Source organism: Cynocephalus volans, chromosome 13, assembly GCF_027409185.1.
Source record: "Cynocephalus volans isolate mCynVol1 chromosome 13, mCynVol1.pri, whole genome shotgun sequence".
Lineage (NCBI taxonomy): Eukaryota > Metazoa > Chordata > Mammalia > Dermoptera > Cynocephalidae > Cynocephalus > Cynocephalus volans.
Genome location: NC_084472.1, coordinates 32,076,345 through 32,096,754, shown reverse-complemented (window position 1 = coordinate 32,096,754; position 20,410 = coordinate 32,076,345). Strand labels below are relative to the sequence as shown.

Below are 20,410 nucleotides of genomic sequence, written 5' to 3'. Positions count from 1 at the left end.
TCCATTTACTTTCATCTTTTTGTTTCCTTGGCTTGTCTCCTTTCTACAGCATATGGATTTTTAAATAATCAATTTTACCATTTTGCTTTATCCCCCGCAAAAGTGATTTACACTTATTGATATTACTGATATTCTTAAATTTATATCTACCAATAATTCTGTGATCTTTATTTATTGTGGCTTTTTCTATGATTTTTTTCTTTCTGTGTCTCTCCTTAGTACATCTGGTCCAACGTGTAGTGAGAAGTCAGAGGAAGCAGGATGCCGGCCAGAGCAGTCTCTACTCCCAAAGCAAAAGAACTCTCCGTATACCAAAGACCAAGTTCCAGTGAACCAAGTTGAAGAGCTTAACAATAGTAAAGATAATTGTAAAAGAGAAACTTTAATGTATGCTGGAAAAAAGTTTTAGGAAATAACATCCTGGTGTTTCTCAGAAGCAGGTACATTGTAGCATTCCACATTCTCTTTCAACACAGGGAGCACCTGAGATCCTACAGACAGGAAACATGGAGAAGATAAATCCAGAGACACATGTGTCAGGTACACGCCAAAGTTTACCTGTGAACAAAACAACAGCAGCAACAATAAAAGCTAGATTATTTTAGCAGTTAAAATCACTTTATAAATAACAATGTTCAACTAAAATAAAGTCAGATTTTAAAAGACGTACTGGGACTTGATATGTCTTATCTGTAACACAATAGAATGCAGGGGGAAATGAGGAGAATCCTAATTTCAGACCCCAGAGATGCTCATTCTAAGGTGTTCTTTCCAGACAGTCCCCCCACACCTCTTTCTTGCTGGGAGTGTTCATTTTATCTCTTTCCCGTGTACCCTGAGCTTCCTGCAGGAGGACCTTCTTCCTGCTCTCGGCCTCTGGCCACTGCCTGGCTGATTTCCTCTGTTTCCTGACATAAAAGCCATTTAGGGAAGATAACAGCAAAATTCTGCCTTTTCCTTGAGAATGAGTGATGTAAGTTCAGTTCTCCAAATTCTCCAGAATAAAGATGCAAGTCCAAATGAAGAATTACATAAAATATGAGTTTGCCGTCAGTGATCCACTAATAACCCTCTGGAGGACCTGACATGCTCTCAGATCTGTCAGTTCTTGTGATAACATCTGTTGGACACCCTCACATTCCAGGCCACAGGCTAGGGGCAGAGCCAAGTTCATTCGTTAAGATTTGTGCACATGAGGATGAAGGGTGCACGGTAACTCTCTGTACTTTCTTCGTAACTTTTCTGTAAATCTAAGATTATTCCAAAATTTAAAAATAAAAGATTTGTGCACATGAGAATTATGGTAAGGCTGAGAAACACCACTTCCATGCACCACGCACCACAGTGTTTATGCCCACCCATCCCTTCTCCTGGCAACCTGCATGGGGCAGGCACAAGGTCCCCACACTCTCAGTTGACATGGCCTTATGGACTGGGCAGACATGTTGGTATGACACTCAAATGCAACACCTCTGCAGACCATATCTATCTCATATCTTCAAGGAGATTTGTATAAATCAAATACTATGAAACAAAACCCTGGTTTTGAAGAAACACAGGAAACAGTGCAGAACATTTTACCATTAATTAACCTGCCAACTTATTATTGGAAACAGATTAAATGTTTGCAATATTTCTGTTAATTGTCAAGAATTATTCTATGCAGTCTGACTGATGACTTGGTTTCCTGGAATTCTTTGCAAACAAAAAGTCCCGACAGAAAGTGCAAGCTGAAAATAAATCTTTCTAAAGAATCCACATGTCAGAAGTTCAGCTTTTATAATGTGGAATCCACAACAACAACATTTAGCCATTTTAACCCTCAAGAAGATGAACTTACAAGCTTGTGGTATAATGAAATTTAATGAATCTTTCTATGCAGCTACTCTGTTGACAGTAGGGTATTTGACTCTTCATGAGATCTTCATAGTGAGGAAAATGATCAAGATAATAGAATTACTTTACTTATTTATCTTTTATATCCCATATCTCTTCAATGAGATTCGAGAATATAAAATATACATGTAATAAAAAAAGTGAGAAATTGGATGGAAAGGAAAAAATAAGATTGAGCCATGGAGAAGGTCAGAACCTTAATAGTAGTCATCAGCCTTGGAATATGCAGCAAATGTCCTACTCCTAAAAATTACTCAGCACTCTTATGAATATAGTTCTAGTGTAGATGATGTACCAAGAATTTAAAACAGGGTGTCATATTTTACAATCATGCTTACCTTTCTCTTGCGACTCTCAGAAAGTTTTTGGAAAACATCTTGGTTTCGTTGCCCAGTTTCCTGGTTGATGCAAATAATCTGGCATCTGTGACAAGGCCCCAAAACCTGACAGAAGAGAAGGCAAAAGACCGCGTTGCCATGGAAATGACCAGACCCTCACATGCTACAGGGAGGAATCACACAGAAATGCTCAATACCCTAACTACCAAGAACCAGAAAGTGACACCTCTTCACGATGCTCACTGGGGAATCATCCACTTTAGTTTGTCAGCTGAAAGGGTACTGTGAAAGAGCTTTGCAAAGAAAGAAAAGGGTGGCTGAGAATTTTGATGGTTCTCAGGGAATGTTGGGTAATCTGTGGAAGAAAACCACTCCATGACTGAGAGGACAAATTGGGAAAAGAGAAACAGCCACAGACCCAGCCACTGTGAGAAAGTCATTGGAAAGAACCTTCATGTGTCCATGTCCTTTGACTGCAATTTCACTTCTAGGAATTTAACCTAAGAAAGGAATTAGGTCATGTACAAGGATTTGTCCTCACATTATTTATAATAGGGAAAATTTAGTAACATCTTAAATGTCATATAGTAGAATGATTAAGCAAACCATGCTACATCTATATGATATACCTCATGCAGGTATTGAAACTCATCTACAAAGGCCTTTAAATAAAATGGGGAGATATTTATTTTTATAATTAAAATAAACAGGAAACAAAATTATAAATGTATTTTTATATATGTATGTATATATCCATATGTACACACACCTACACACCACACACACATACATAAAACACAGTATACAGATTCTTAACATGGGTCATACTGTATGGTAGAGCTTTTATACTGAACTTCCATGAGCTTTTATTGCTTTTATAGCAAAAAAGTCCCCCATAAAGGTAAACATAAAAAAAGAAAGTATGCAGCTCAGCAGTGACTAGAGGCTTCTTTTATTGCATATGTAAAAGGTGCAAAGGTACTTAATTTTCTTATAACCAATTTCTCCTCTACTCACTCGTGGGCAAATACAGATTGTGCACTGAAATTAGCAACAATCACACAGTCTGGGTGTGCCCTGGCATGTTCCAGTCACTCTCATTATGAGTGGTGGGCATTAAACCAGTGGAAATATACCCTCCCTGAGGTACCAAGGTCAAGATTCCCAGGCCACGCAAGCAGTGGAATGCACTGTAAAGGGCTCTGCCCAGCACTCACCTGTGGCCGACCTGGGAGACCTGTGGCCTTATGCTTGGCAGACCTGTGGCCTCTCTGGGCCTCATTTCCTCATCCAGCTGCTTAGCTGGATTTGATGAGGATTCCAGATGCTATTTCTGGGATGCCAAGCCCAACTCTGGCACTTAGTCATGCTTAAAAGTAGAAGCCATCATTATTACACATGAGGATCCCTGAGATGGAATGAGGCTTCTGGAAGATCACAGCGCTGTGCCCTCGAGGAGCCAGTGAGGCTCTCAGTGTACAGGCCCTCCACCTTATCTGCCTGGAAAATGGCTGGTTCCCTGGGCCCAGCTCCTGCAAAAGGGATGCCAGGGCTTGGTGTTACCCCCCAGCCCAAGGCACAGTCTCTAGCTGCCACCCAACAGACAATAATTTAAGTAAAAATCCTGTCCCTTTGGTGAAATCCTCTTAAGACAGTTTCCCAAACTGGCAGGAGGGACATTTTCCAGACACTTTCCAAACACCAATGCGAAGAAAACAACTTACTTAAAACGTAGTCATTTTTAGGCTTTTTTTCTGATACTCTTATCAACCAGAACTTTAAAATTTGTTTACTAACATATATGTTTATTAAAAAATAAGTCAAAAAAACAGAAGCTTGAAGAATGAAAAGGGTGAACACTCAGCAGTGGTCTCCCTCCTCATTCTGAGAGACACGTGCTGCAACTGTGGCTGCAGATCATCCTAGATGCGACACATACCGTACATGGCTGAATACACGCACCTGCATCAACACACTTGCTGACAGCTCAGAGGCACCTGGGTTTCTTTCTTTTTCAATTACTCTCCAGTACATCATGGACATCCTTCTGCATCAGCACACTGAGAGCCACCTCATCCTCATGTTTTACAGTTTTCACAAGGATAGCCTGGTACTCCCATGGGTCGTCCACTTTGCTCTTCTCCTTTGAAGCCGTATAAATAGTCTCTAATGCTTTGCTGTTATCAATAATTTTGCAATAAAGGCTTTAATTCACATAACTCTCTTTCCTGTTTCGAATTTTTGGGGGATCAATTTCCCAAAATGAGATTATAAGGCCAACAGATATAAAAGTATTTGTTACTTGATGATACCCAGTAAAAATCACTTTCCAAAAGAGATGTGCTAGTCTCATTGCAACTGCTTCAGCACTGAGCATTTATATCTTATACTTTCTAATGGCTGCACAGGACTGTACTGTATGGATATAGCGTAATTTATTGAGCCAACCTCCCTGCTGTGGATTGATTGAATTGTGTCCCCAAAGTTCATATATTAGAAGCTTAATTCCCATTGTTAACTGTTGAGAATGGGAAATCCTATTGTGGTCATTGAAAGGTCAGGGGTGTGGTTCTGAGGGCTTTAAAAGGACATCACATGAGAGTCTCTCTCTGCTCCGGCATTTCACAATGTGATATCGTGCCATCACTGAAGTCACCACCAAAGACTTGGTCCCCACCCTTGTATACTCTGAAGGAATAAGCAGGCACCCTGCAGAGTGTGACTGTGTGGCAGGTCAGAGTCATCCTTTTCAAAGAGGTGACATCTGATATCTGAGTCCAGACCCTGGGGCAACATGCCAGGCACATGGGACAGCAAGAGCAAAGGCACTGAGGCGAGAAGGTCAGTTTGTTTAGGGGATGGAGAGAAGGTCCACATGGCAAAGGCAGATGGGAAGGGGTGTTGAGCTCAGAGAGGTCGACAGGGTCAGATCTCCTGGGGCTTTGTCAACCATGTGAGGAACACAGATTTTAGCCTAAAACTTTTCTCCTCTTTCTCATGTCTTTAAAGCACACAGCAAAAGTTTGAGGAGCCCAAAGCCTAGGGAGAGAGGACATCTTAGTGGCTTTGCCTCTGACTGCAATCTCCTCCCCAGCTGCCAGCAAGAGCAGAAGCCAGAGCATGTGGATGAGGTGCAGTGGCCATGGGCAGTGAGGGACCACCAGGCTTCTAAGGCTCCTCCTTCCACGAGCTCCAGACTGAGAGAAAGTCCCACAAGTGTCAGGAAGATGACGTTCTCATGAACACAAGCATTCCAAGAAAACAGAATTTAAGTCTAGACATGATGACAGTGCAGAGGCAGCACCAAGCCCTCTGATGGTCTGTGTGGGGCACATTCTCTGTTCCTCATATGAAACTGACTGCTGCCACCCTCGGGGAGTAAGGGATGGATCATTCTAAGGGGTATCTCGGAATGCTGAGGTTACATATGCTCCTGCGAGATTTCGTAGGTAAGAAACAAGGACGAGGAGCCACTGTCCAGGTCTGAGATTAAGGTCAATCTTCACTGGCAACCCTTGAGGAAAGATAATAGAACTTCCCAAAACTTACCTGGAAACGCAAGGAGCCAATTGAAATCTCAGCCCATTCCTCTTCTTCAAAAGCCCTTGTTCCACTGGTGATAATATTGGCACGGAAACGCGAGATGAGATTTTTCATTGGGAATAATTCCTCCTCTCCATTCTCATCACTGCTTAAGACATGCCAAAAAAGGTAAGTGGTGGTGGTGGAGGAAGGTGGCAGAAAACTGCACTGTTGTAATAATTCAACACGCCTGCCATGCAATGCCCGAATTAATAACGTCACTCTGGCCTGAGGTCTGCATGGTCAGAATAAACTGTTACCGTGAGTGTAAGGCCAAGAGACAGCCATCTGTTAAACAGACATTAACAGCTTCCCCTGGGATATGGTCTCACCTCCAGGGAGAGGTACATATGAAGCAGGCGACGGGTGAGTAGATCTTAGCTAAAGAGAGGAAGGACTTTGGAATCCAGATGAACAGGACTCTAATGAGGAACCCTGAGAAAAATACCAGTTGTATAAGGTAGGGCAGGACAACGCATTTAAAGAGCCGTCAACAGGCTTAATTACCAAGAACCTAAAAAGCACCAAGAGCTCATTCTTTCTGGATATTAAAACATCATAAAGAAACATAGAGGATAATGTTTCCTAACTCCAACCCTATTTTGCAGTTTTAATTACCATATGCTATTTTTGTAATTCTTGTTTTAAATTTTTGTTTACTGCCATGAGTTTCCACAAAACAGCCCTCTGCACCTCTATGCACCCCCAACCCCCACCCAGAGGAATGCACTGAAAACACATCTTATAACTTCTCCAACAAAACATCGTTCTGTATGATCCCATTATATTAAGTTCAAGATCGGGTGAAATTACCTGTGGTGAAGAAAGTCAGAATAATGGTGACCTTCAGTGGGGTTGGCTAAGAGGGGGTTCAAGGGAGGTTTCTGGGGCACATGCTCTACTCGATCTGGGTAGTGGTTACATGGGTGCATGTATCTATAAAAATCAATTGAGCTGTGTACTTATGATTTTTGCACTTTCTTGTACTTCAATAAAAATTTTTTTGAATTGTTTAAGTTGGCTGGGGGGACATCCTTAAGCATGGCTGTAATTTACCCTGGAGACAAAACTGAAAGGCTCTGGGGTTGAGGGAAGAGGGGCCCAAAGCTATACCCCAATCCCAATCCCTTCCAAATGGTAACCGGCGGTATGTGAAAAGCCAGGGACCAGAACAACCAAATCTGGCTTTGCGACAAACTATGTGCAGCTCCCACAACCTATGAGGACCACAGTTTCTTCATCTAAAATGAGAGGGTTGGCACTTTCCAGTCCTCAAATCCTTTGATTCTGGATTTACTCTCAGCCTGTGAGCCCTGCTCTAGAATAGCTGGTGGGAAGCTGCATCAAGCCTGTCCCCACTTTCCATCTTTCCATACTAAGAACCCCAAGAAACTGCAGACCTGCTCTTTCTGGGATTCTGGGTGCCTGCGGAGGAGGATTCCTCAGCACAGAGAAAATTTGGTGAACTCCTGGGGACCATGCAGCTGCATCACACTTCTGCTGCCAAGGAAGGCAAGCTGGGCCACTGCAAGCAAATGCTGTCATATGTTTTTGCCAATGGCTATAAAGAGGAATTACTACAAACAGCCCATCCTTGTAGAGGCCAAAGAGTGGCCCTTGGCCATTTTTATTAAGCTGTATTTGTATGTGTTTGCAAGTGTGCACATGTGTGCATGACCACTGGCAAATGAGAGTCATGGGATTCCCTGCTCTCAGTGCTGATAGCAGTGCATACTGCTCCCTGGCCTGGGGACTACAAATGAGGGGCCCGTCCCAGTCACAGCCCTGGCATAACAGCCGGGTGGTTTTCCCTAATTGCCTGACTACCTTGGGACCTCAGCTTCCTCTGTGAAGAGGTTGGCCCAACCAAGACCCTTTCTAGAGCTGACCTTCTAACTGCCAGGACCCTTGGGAGCAGGCAGGGGTGGTAGTTCTGTCTGATGGTGCATCTTAAAAATAAAGCATGCCTGCAATGACAACTTTAAAAGCTTTCATAGCCACTCTTTTTTTCAGCCTTCAAAATTACTGTGTGAATTAGGGCAGGGCTCCTAGGGGGACAGTAGGAGGGTGGGAATGTGGGCAACGCAACTGGGTCAACTTGGTGGTAATTCAATTAAAGCAAATGTTAAGAAATGAAATGATTTTTTAAAAAAAGAGAGCTATGGATTCTCCACTAAGAATCTTGAGGATGTCAAGAAGGATCATTGGAAGATAAAAGAGAACCCTAAAACAGATTAACGGAAACTGGCGAAAACAGCTTTCTGACTTCTGGGGCCTTGGTTTTTCATCTGTAAATGAAGAGGCTGGACTCCTCGACTCTGAGATCTTTCCTTCCCAGGCAGGTGCCAGGCCTTGCTCCCAAGGGCAAGTGGCTATAAAGTCATGTGTTGGTTAATGATAAGGACACAATTTGAGAAATGTATACTTAGGTAATTTTATCATTGTGTGAACATCATAGAATGTACTTACACAAACGTAGGTGGTAGCCTACTACACACCTAGGCTATATGGTATAGCCATTATAATCTTATGGGACCACTGCCATATATGCAGTCCATCATTGACCGAAATGTAGTCATGCGGTACACAACTGTACTTGTCTGCTATTCCCGAAGTAAAGGATCTTACCTGGCGTTTAATTGCTGCTGAAGTTCCAAAACACTTGCTGTGTTTATCAGCAGAAATTGTGCTTCATTCACCAGAGAAAGGGTGGCTGTTGTACCAGGAGATTGATCTAAAAATGATGGAGAATTTAAGAGAAAAGTTGCTTTCTTAAATGCAAATGAATCATTTCCCCATGGACTTGCATTTTTTAAAAGGTAAAGATTTCTACAAGGGAAAAAAAATGATGCTCTGGGAATAAAAAAAATGTTCTAAACATGGCTCAAACCTCTCAGAAACAGAAAGGAACATGAGTTGCTAGAAGACGCTATTTAAAATTATCTGGAGAAAATAACAGTAATAAAATGCTGCAGTGAAATTGTTCTGGCAAAGACATGGAGTCAACAGAGGAGAGACTGGGTGGAGGGATGGACCCAGTGTGCCTTTCCCCAAAGCAGGGCAAGGCAGAGGGGACGGATGGGGCAGCAGGCCAGGAGGATCACCTGGATCTAAGCAGGAAAAGCTGTTTGCCAATGAGCAAGTGTGGGACACTGACTTTAGAAATAAATAGTAGACATTTAAAAACGACAAAGGGGCGGGGGGTGGGGGTGGGGGCAACCTATTGAAAGAAAACATCAAGTGTGTTCAGAGTGGCTAGCAGCCAGTCACCGGCTTCCATCTCCTGCTTGCTGGGCTGGTCATCACTATCTTTACTCAAGACGCTGATGAAAAAGTTTGGCTGGGCCAGGGCCCACTGAGCTGTTTCCAGACCAGGTCTGTGGACCCTGGTGTAGATGAGAACAGATACTTTTAAGAGTATCTCTTTCCAGATCTTCCATTTGGATGTGTCCTTTTTGCTAAAATGGCCTGGCTGGAGAAGGGAGGTGCAATCCTAGCCCCTCCATGAAGGCCCTTCTCCCACTTCACAGAGAAAGGGCCACAGGTCTCTTAAGGCACACTGCCCCTGTGGGTTAATAATCTCAGGGTGGAAGACAAAAGCCCCATTTGAGACCCTGGAGTCTGCTGAGAAAATAAGTCTCTAAAGCTTGGGTGAGGGCAGCGGCCCTTGGCATGCAGTCCAGTTCACAGGGCAGTCACTCTACTCCCCCTGCTGCAAAAAGGGAATGGAGAAGCGGCTGCAGGAGGGGCTCATTGGCAGTGAGTTGGTGAAGGATGGACGGAGACATCCCTGGCTCAGGAATGCAGCTCGGTGATTAAGCCAGAAGGAGTTGGCTGAGGTGGGCGCAGCTCGTGGCTCAGCGGGGCCGGAAAGAGGCCTCCAGCAGCTGCCTCGCCCAGTAAAAGTAACACTGAGGAAAGGTATGGATACCAAAGAGTGCTGAAAATGAACTTATCATCTACCTTCAGTTCTCCTAACGACCCAGATGGACAGAATGATATCTTTTGGGATCAGCATTTCCCAATGACAAAACAGTTAGGTAAAGGAAGAAAAAAACAAGATTTACAAAAATAGATAGTGGTGAGATTGCACATGTTATTAATTGTATTGCTCCTCAGGATGAAAAACCAGCAAGAAACTCCATGCTGGGCATGTGGATTGGTGCCGCTGCTATTCCTTATACTCCCAGTGTGGCAAAAGGAAAATCAAGAACAAAAATCAGCTTCACAAAGTTAAAAACACAAAATAGATAAGAACTTATGAAACTGGCTAAACAATTTGATAAAAATATGGAAAAGCTAGATGTGATTCAAGAGCTAAAGAGGAATCACATTTTTGTCCCATTTCAGAAAGAGAGACTTTAAGGAATTATATAGGTCATATACAGCTGCAGTCATGAAGTGATATAGTTCTAAAAACAGATGATGCTGTAATAAAGAAGACAGTGAAAGGAAACACCAAGGTATCTGTGGTAAATGATCAAAACAGCAATCAGAAGTCATTTGCCCCAAACACTGAAGCAGCCTTTATTGCCATTTTTGATGGTTCTACTCAGAAACATAGCAGCTAAGCCAAGATGTCAGATGCTTTTTGGGGAGGCCACTGGCTGGCCAGAAGGGACAGGGATCCGAAGCTTTGACCTTTGTATTATAACACCTCACTCTACTGAGCTAACCAGGCAGCCTCAGATGCTTTTTTGAATACCAGAAATACTACCTTTGGAAACAAAAATCCTTTGAAAGAGGAGCAAATCATTACTAACAGATGTGAGAACCAATGGTGGGAGCCCAGCTATCTCAGTGAGAGATGGATTTTCAACAATTTTTTGTCATCATGTTTAATAATTACTTCTCAAAATTTATAATATACTTATGTTGCTTCGATCAACTGTGCACTATTAAAAATTATAAGAATTCAATCCAAAAGAAATTTCCTAAGATTTAGCATCGTGCCATCACAGTAAACTTTAAAAATTTTTATATATTTCAACTTATATACACATTTTAGTTTCACAGAAGTATGATAGGGGGATCAATGAAAGATTTCTAAGCATGATAAAATATATAACACTAAGATAAAATTCTGGTGAAGAAGGGGAAAGGAAATACAAGCTGAAGAGAGAAAATAAATAAAATTTCTGATCATTAAAATACAGTTTGTTCATTTTTTTAAATGAGTACTTCTGAGCTTCAAATTGCTATGGTATTGAGATTCCACTGGCTATGCTGAAAAGTTTGTATGAGTTTTAATTTAAGATGACAATATGTATAATATGCTAGAAATCATATCCTTTGCAACTGTTCAAACTATTTTAAAATTTAGATGACAATGTAAAAAATGTGCAAGGGGGGAATATAACTTTAAAAATTTTTCTAAGGTGTATCAGTGCAAGAATGTTTGAAGACCAGTGGCCTAGGTCCTCAGAAGCCTCTGCACTGTAAGTGGTGCACTTGAAATATAGTCACAAACTGACACAACCTGACCCTGTGTCATGCAAGCAACAAGCTGGCTTTTTTCTCTCCTCTGCACATGCCACCTTTACCTCGCCCAGGTCTCATCTCCCACAAAGACCATCTCAGCTGCTTCCTGCCTGGCCCCTTTGCCTCCAGAGTCTCCTGCCCTAATGCAGCCCCCATGCCAAGTCAGGAGTATCTTTCTAACACAAGCAGCATTATGAAAGTCTCCAGCTTAGAATTTTCCGGTGAGTCCTCCAACCACAGCAACACATTCAACCCCTCTCTTCATCTCTCCCCATCACTGCCCCGCCCACATCTGATTCTCCTAAACCCTTCTCTGAGCCCATGAATGCCAAGCCCTGGCACACTGCCCCCAAATGACCTTCCTGCCTCTGCCTGGAAAACTCCTACTCTGCTGTTAAGACGCAGCTCTAAACTTACCTCCTCCTCCCTGAAGCCCTTTGTGACTCATTCAGACATGGAGGATTCTCTTTCACACCCATGCCCTTTGCAGAGAGCCTTATATTGTAGTGTGGCTGTTTGCTAGTTAGTCATCTTGCTAACTGGGACTCTGAAGGACCAGGGTCAAGGCTTAGTAATCTCAACCTCCTGAGGACTTAGCCGAACCCCAGGTAGGCAATGGTTACACTGTCACTCCCTTCTCCAGATAATTTATAAGGGCGGTGCCAGTCCTGACAAATCCCACTCCTTACATATCTCTGCCCATGGAAATGCCCCTTTCTCTCTCCCTTTTAATCTTGTCTCTAAGCTTACCTGTACCCAAATACCACCCACCACTAATTTCCTCAATAAAATGAGCATAAATTTATTCCCCTTCTGTATTACATAGTGGCTCAAATTCTTCAACAGTTTATGACATGAAAAAATGTCAAAACTTTAAAACGTCTAAGTGGATTACATCTTTTGTCTCCTACATTTTCAGAGATTCATAGGTTAATCTACGCAGATCTCTAGACCCAGTTACTGGTTCAAAATGGTATCTGGATTTACAAGCTAGCCTCTCTGGGAGCTGATCACTAGACCAGGCCCCCCCTGAACAAACTGGTAACGTAATAATGATCCATTCATTCATTCACCTAGCATTTATTGAGCAACTAGTATGTGTCAGCTGCTGTTCTAAGCCTTGGGATACAGAGCTGAAAAAAACAGACAATTCCCATCCTCATAGAGCTTACATTTTAGTAAAGGGAAAACAAAACATAAAATGAACAACAAACTATATAGTCAGATGTGAAAAGTGCCATAGAGAAAAATAAAACAGAGGAGGTTGCTGCAGAGGTTAAGGTTTGGTCTGTAGTTCTAGAGAGGGTAGTCAGGCAAGGCTTCCCTTAAAAGGTGACATTTGAGCAGACACTTGATAATGATCTTTTCTGCATATACGGAACTTTAACTTTCAAAGTACTTTCTTCCCTACTGTCTCACTTCATCCTAACCACAGTTTATGATGGGAAAAATGTCAAAACTTTTAAAGGTCTAAGTATTTGAGGTCTACAGAAGTTGAGTCTTGATGAGGTCCAAGGATCTGCCAAGGTCTCACTACTATTGGTGACAGAATTAAAAACTAGAAACCCAGGTTTCCTTGTTTCTAGATCTGATCTGAGGACATAACAAGCCATTAATTTTTTTTTTTTTAAATGCAGCTGAACTGTGCTCTAAACATGCAAGACTGAGACTTAACACTTGAGCTGAGGCCAGGCAGCTGGCTCTACGCCCTCCTCGGCTTCCTTAAGGGAATCCTGGAGCCTACTGGTCCTACTGAATTGGGGCCACCACAGCACCTTTTATGTCTTCTTGATGGATCAGTCCTTTTATCATTAAGTAGTGTCCCTCATTGTCTCTTTTTATGGTTTTCAGTTTAAAGTCTATTTTGTCAGATATAAGAGTAGCTACTCCAGCTCGTTTTTCTTTTCTGTTTGCCTGGTAAATCTTTTTCCATCCTTTCACTCTTAGTCTGTGTGAATCTTTATGGGTGAGGTGGGTCTCTTGTAGGCAGCATATAGTTGGGTCCTCCTTTTTGATCCAGTCAGCCAGTCTGTGTCTTTTGATTGGGGAATTTAAGCCTTTTACATTAAGAGTTGTTATTGAAAGGTGTTGATTTATTCCTAGCATTTTGTTGGTTGTTTGGTTGTCTTAGGTGTCTTTTCTTCCTTGCTTTCTGATTTACTGTTTGGTTTCTGTGTTTGTTGGTTCCTTAGGTTGTAGATAGTGTTTTTTTTTTGCTTGTTTTCTCTTCATGGATGCCATTTTTATTATACTAGCGGGTTTAGATTTTTCTTGGGTTTTTATGGCAGTGGTAGTTATTTTTCAGGATCCAAACCCAATACTCCCTTGAGAATTTCTTGTAAGGGTGGTTGTGTGGTAGTGAACACCTGCAGTTTTTGTTTGTCTGAGAAATATACTATTTGCCCTTCATTTCGGAAGGAAAGTCTTGCAGGGTAGAGTATTCTTGGCTGGCAATCTTTGTCTTTTAGTATTTTGAAAATATCATCCCATTCCTTTCTAGCTTTTAGGGTTTGTGATGAGAAGTCTGATGTTTGCCTGATTGGGGCTCCCTTATAGGTGATTTGACGCTTCTCTCTTGCAGCTTTTAAGATTCTCTCTTTGTCTCTGAGTTTTGCCAATTTGACTATGACATGTCTTGGAGAAGGCCTTTTTGGGTTGAATACGTTTGGAAATCATTGAGCTTCCTGGATCTGAAGATCTGTGACTTTTCCTATACCTGGGCAGTTTTCTGCCACTATTTTGTTGAATATGTTTTCAATGGAATCTCCATTTTCCTCCCCTTCTGGAATACCCATGACTCGGATATTTGAGCGCTTGAGGTTGTCTGATATCTCTCTCAGATTTTCTTCAATGTCCTTGATTCTTTTTTCTTTCTTCTTGTCTGCTTGTGTTATTTCAAACAGCCCATCTTCAAGTTCAGAGGTTCTCTCTTCAACTTCGACAAGCCTGCTGGTTAAACTCTCCATTGTGTTTTTTATTTCGCTGAATAACTTCTTCAGTTCAGCAAGTTCTGCTACATTTTTTTTGAGGACATTGATTTCCTTGTACATTTCCTCTTTCAGATCCTGTATACTTTTCCTCGTTTCATCATGATGTCTAGCTGAGTTTTCTTGTATCTCATTCAGTTTCCTTAGAATTATCACTCGGAATTCCTTGTCAGTCATTTCAAGGGGTTCTTGTTCTATAGGATCTAGAGTTTGAAATTTATTAACTTTTGGTGGTGTACTTTCTTGATTTTTTGTATTTCTGGTATCTTTTTTTTGGTGTTTATTCATTGTGGCAGGGGGTTTCACAGACCACTGGTTTGAGACTGATGACTAACTAGGATGTTGCTGTGGTTGCCAATTTCGTATGGCTCCCTCCGTGACTGCTCAGTTGGCCTCTAGTGCCTTGTGTGTGTGGTTGCCTCGGGTCTTGGGCTTCTCCGGGGAGCCACCTTTCTGGTCAGCTTGGACTCTGCTGGGCTGGTGGATCATGTACCACAGGGTGTGTGATCTCTGTTGAGCTTTCACTTCTTGTGCAGGACTTCTCCTTGTTCCCTGTGCTCTGGCCCAGGCTGTTGGATCGTGCAGTGGCACCCCCACCGGGTGTGTGGTTTCTGTCAAGTCTCTGCCTCCCAGGTCGCACGTCTCCCCACTCTGTGCGAACTGTGCTGGGCTGGGGCCTGTCTTCTGAGCCCCTCTTCTATCAGCTGGGCCTTCAAGACCCTGCACGGCACCGCCTCGCCCAGGAAGTCTACCAGGTTTCTGCTAGGCACAGACGACCGGTCTCTCTGGGTGCCTTTGTAGCACTGTGTAGATCTTTCTCGGGGCTTGTTCACCTTTTTATCCCCCTGGCATAGACTGAATCTAGCGCCCACCTGCAGCCTGCTCTCCGGCAGGTACAAGCGACCTGGGAACTCTCCTACCGCACTATTCCCAACCAGAGATTGGTTAGGCTTTTTTCTGAACTGGTGGCTGCAGAGATGGTATCTGCCTCCCAGTAACAGGAAGTTTACTGGGGGCCGGAGTCCAGGGTGTGGTGGAGTGACAGTCGGCCCGCCCGTACTTCCTTGCCCTCCCGACACTGGCTGGGGACTCCCCCCGCCACCAGCCCCGCCAGAGAACCGCGGAGGGAGTGGGAGGGAGGCCGGCCCGCAGGCTCCAGAAAGCCCCGCGCCAGGCCAAGCAAGTGGGAATGCTCAGTGATGGCCGAGCGGGGCGGGGCTGCGAGCACCTGGGAAAATGGAGGCAGCCCCGGGGTGGTGAGTGGCCTGGTGGTGCAGGCGGGAGCCGGGTGGGCGTAATTCCCCCGAACAGATCTGAGCCCGGGGTCACTCACAGGGTTGTGCCAGGTCAGGTGTTCACTGTCTGTCTCTGGTTTGTCGCCTTCCCTGTTCTCGGCCGCTGCTGCCTCGGGCTGTTCAGTCGCGGCGCGGCTCGGGGGCTCCCCGGAATCTTCTTTAATGCCGGCCTGAAACCTCGAATCCTGAATAGGGCAGCTGGCCGCCTTCAGCGCGGCCCCGGCCTCCGGGATCCTGTCTGCATCCACAGCAGCCCTGGCGCCGTGTTCCCTGATTCGAGACTCGCTTTTGCAGCTAAGAAACAGTTCTTTTCCTGCTCCACACTTCAAAGCTGTTGCCTGTAAGTGAGGCAGCCTCTCCTGCCGGGGGCAAAGTGGCGGTCACCCCCCACGACCAGCCAGCAGCAGCGGTCCTCCCTTAAGAGATGGCAAGAGGAAGGTCCACAAGTTTCCCGGCTGCCTGAGGCCCAGTGGCCGCCTTTTCCACCTCAGCTACTCCGCGCCAACCGCTGCAGCCACCGCCATCTTGAAACCCACCCCACAGCACCTTTTGACGAAGGCTGACCACCCCTGCTTTCTGAACACGAGCAAGCTGCCCTGTAAGTCCATTTCATGGGCTGTTTTTGACGTGTGCAAGGGTAAGCCAGGATTCCTGTCCTCTAAGAGCCAATCCAAAATTTAATACCTTTTCCATGTTTCTTCTTTGCATTTCTCTGGAAGTTTGAACTTTGTTTGATCAAATGACATGGGCGACCAAAAAACTTTGACAACCAGCTTGAAATTTCTTCTCCACAATCATAAGTATCTACCCTGGCAAAAAAAGAAATAAATAAATAAAGAGGTGAACTGTTATATAGTATTTCTTTAAATAATCTAAGCTGCAAAATTTAGATTACAAAACAGCAAAATAAAACATTGCACAAGCTCCAGGGAGAAGCAGCCTAAAGGTGTGCTCAGGAAGGGGCAGGGAGATTTCCAAAGTACAGGAGATCTGAGATCTGGGGCTTGTGCAAAGCATTCACACAAGATAAAAAGCTTTAGAAGTTCCAAGACCTTTTTAATACTAATTATTGACACTGAGAACCACAAAGCTTGGAATTTGAGAACTTCTAGAGTGGTATTTTGCTTCAAGAAGCCTTTAACCCGAAAATGTGTCCTGGTTTTTTTACTATGGGCCTGACGGAAATATTTTCTCTCACAGCCATATCATATGCACTGACATGTTTGGTTTGTAAAATGAACATTGTGCCTGTAAGTTACTGATATAAGTACAGTTACTGATCCAGTGTTTTAAAACTATGGAATCCTCTAGAATTTTTAAAAATGCATATCACCAAAATTTATAATGCAAAATCACTAATATCTTACCTTGGTATAACAAGATAGATATTGTTGAAAACTTACCTTATCCTTAATTTTTACTGGGAAAAAGAGTTGCTTCCCTGGTTTGAAAGGAGAAGAGGAGCATGAAAGCTCACTTTGTAGCATATGCTCTCTTGTGCTTTGAGGGACTGCACCCAAGTCCATTTTTGTTATGTTAATCACTCATGGTTCCCAGCATAAATACATATAACTTGTAGCTATCTGAAAACCTTTATCAACCAGAACACTGCATAAATGAAATGTACAACCAGGGATAAATTATCACATGTATTCCTAGATGGCTGTATTTTTCTCAATCAGATTTGCTATAGTGACATGCAAAAATGTTTACCCCAAATTCATTCAAACCTAATTGAAAAGGTGCTATATGAATGTTTAAATTGGCAAAAATGGTTAAATTGGTGCAAGTACTGGCAAGAAGATGTAGAGCATACTTAACTCTCCACCCTCCAGGATGGGGACCAGTGTCCACGATGCTCAGTTGTGCTGAGCACAACCATCACACTATCAGCTTCGCATGAGCCTCTGCCTGGCACCCAGGGGCACTAATGACTTGGGTCCAATTTGGATGTAACTTTAGTATTTAACATATCATTTCCTGACTTCCATGGTAGTAGGTGTACATAGCAGTGCAGAAGGAAACGTAATGTGATTTGAAACCAAGCAGTATCTCTGTCTACTGAGCACAAACTAATGAGTTTATTGCTTTAACTCACAGGCAATCAGCATTTTAAAAGATTCTTATTATACACAGATCTTTAGTGAACTGTTATATAGTTAACTTAGTATTTGGTGGGGGAATTAGTTGGGGTATTAGATGGGACAGGTTTCCCATGACTGGAAAAACAGATCAGATTTATGAGACTGATACGCTGCCTGCTGCACTAAGAAAGCATGCAGATTGGATTTACATAATAAGGGATGCAGACGTTTGATTTATTCAGTTAACAGATTTATAAACATGTATGATCAATAAATAAAGTAGAAATGATATTACGTTCATTCCCACTTTACATTTCCTAGAATTTAGCAGACGATTTATCATTAACAACCCAGATTAGGCAATAATCCACAACTATATGGTACATAATTTATGAGTTATCACCTGAAAGCTATACTTTAGAAACCTGAGGGACATCTTGACATGCCCCCCTCATCCTCAGCGTCCTCATCCAATCCATCAGCTAGTTCAGGTGATTCTATTTCCAGAATATATACGTGACACCTACCTGATTTTCTTTCTGACTCTGGTCCTGGCCTCCACCTTGTCTCACCTGCATTGCTAACACAGGTGCTGAACTGGCCTTCCCATTTGCACCCTTTCCCCCTTCCAACTACTCTACACCCACCAGCCAGTCTTTTCACAATGTGAGTCAGGTCTCTTCCCTCACCCTTAGTCCTCCCCTGGACTGTTGCAGCAGCCCCCAAACTGTTCACCCTGCGTCCCTCACCCTCTCACCTACTCTTCACCCAGCACTATTGCAGGCTTGTAGGGGGCAACACAGGCATTCTAATGAGAGGGACTGAAGATAAATAAACATATGATATGTTGGGAACAATATGGGAAGGACCCAAATACAGCAGGGCAAATGGACAGGATGGGGCTGGTTTCTGTGGGTGATCAGGAGGCCTGAGAAGGAAGCTTTTGAGCAGACACCTGATAGAGGTGAGACTGGTGGAGGTGAGAGAATTATACCTGTGGAGATACAAATAGGAGAAGAGCATTCCAGGCAGAGGGAACAGCAAGTGCAAAGACTTGAGAAAGAAGCATGCTTGGTTGGTTGGATACCAAGGAGCCAGTGTAGTTAGAGTAGAGTGCACAACAGACGGGATCGAGGGTAAAGCAGAGGATGGACCATACACGGCAATGCTCTCTTCCCCCCCCCGCCATGCCACCCTGTCAGTGGAGTTGAGATTTTCACCTGCTTCAGTCTCACCTGTCAGCACAGACCTTGCTTTGGCAAATCTGAGCCCGTTCACTGTTTTCCTCAAGAGGCACCTCTATAGGTTCCATCCCTAATGAACAAAGGTTAGAGACAAATTTATCATCATGTAAAAAGAACAACTATGTAAGTAAAAGCCCATTATCATGAAAAATACAAGAATTTTAATGACACCAGAATTTGGTTGCCTCAAGCAAATGGTGGGGTCTTAGAAATGTTTCTATAGCTCAGGGATTTTCTTTACCACCAATAGTGTGTGTACTGAGCATCTTTTTCTTCAATGATCCTGCACTGAGGCAATCACATCCATAGTCCCTGGATACTCTATAAATTACTGCAAAAGATTTCTCTACTCCACATAGTGTCACATCCTGAAATCGTTGCTCTCTAAGCTTCCTTACATCACTTAAGAAGAGACAAGTAGGCAGGAAGGCTCATACTATAGATATCAGCACAGAGTGTCAATTCGCAGTGGCCCCTAGAAGTCAGCATCAAATTGGATTACTGCATTGATCACCATTATTGCTAAAAAAGAATAAAACTTACTATGTCAGTGGGGTTGAAAAGTTTTTCTTTTTTCTTTAATTGTTATATTCATCATATACAAAGGTACTTCAAAAAGTCCATGGAAAGATTCATATCATTTTTCAACTCTACTATTCCATGAACTTTTTGAAGTTCCCTCATATATAAAGGAGATTGTAACATACATAAGTAACACTTTAAAATGATAATAATTAACATGTGTTAATATCCTGGGTACCTAAACTTGAACAAGAAGAGTAAAATAAAAGAAGGTTATATTTAAATCTCACTAATAAAAATAGATATAAAAATACTAAATAAAATATTAGCAAACCAAACCCAGCAATGTATTAAAAATCATTGCCAAGTAGTATTTCTTTTTTTTCTCAAAAGAGCAAGAATAGTTCAGTACTAGACAATCTACTAATGTAATAAGCCACATTAACAGATTATGGGAACAAAAATATGATAACCAACAGAGACAAAAAAAGCATTCAGTAAGAATTGACTGTTAGTTGTGATAAAACTTTTAGCAAAATAAGAAGAGAACTACTTTAGCCTGATTAAATCTATCCAAAACCTACAATAAACATCATTTTTACTTTTAAAACTTTAGAAGCATTCCACTCAAGGAAGTAATAAAAAAGAATGTCTTCCATCACTGCTGCATTCAACATGATATCAGAAAGACTAGCAAATGTAGTAAGATAAGGAAAAGTAAAACAAAAACAAAGATTTGAAAGGAAAATACAAAACTATCATTATTAGAAGATGATATGAAAAATCAGAAGCTAATTGAAAGGCTCCTGCACCCTGGGAGAATGAAAACCAGTCTCACTGAAGCTGGTAGGGAGATTCATGACACCCTCTCCGCAGAGACCCTGCCCCCAGCATTATGCCATACAATCAGGAAAAGGATCCCTGACTCCTAGCTTCAATCAGTGGGGAGGGAAGGGGTTGGTTCATGTGTCCAGCACCCCA

General features: G+C 42.7%; 1 protein-coding gene across 1 annotated transcript in view; it reads right to left on the bottom strand.

Moving 5' to 3' along the window:
* Positions 1–405: 405 nt before the first annotated feature.
* The window catches only part of MOCOS (molybdenum cofactor sulfurase), a 50,711-nt gene continuing 30,706 nt past the window's right edge, over positions 406–20,410 (bottom strand). The window contains exons 10-15 of the mRNA XM_063077337.1: positions 18,899–18,977; positions 16,264–16,388; positions 8,445–8,550; positions 5,784–5,922; positions 2,235–2,339; positions 406–558 (exon numbers count right to left, since the gene is read on the bottom strand). Coding sequence (XP_062933407.1) covers positions 406–558; positions 2,235–2,339; positions 5,784–5,922; positions 8,445–8,550; positions 16,264–16,388; positions 18,899–18,977 — 707 coding nt within the window. The remainder of the gene's footprint in view (positions 559–2,234; positions 2,340–5,783; positions 5,923–8,444; positions 8,551–16,263; positions 16,389–18,898; positions 18,978–20,410) is intronic.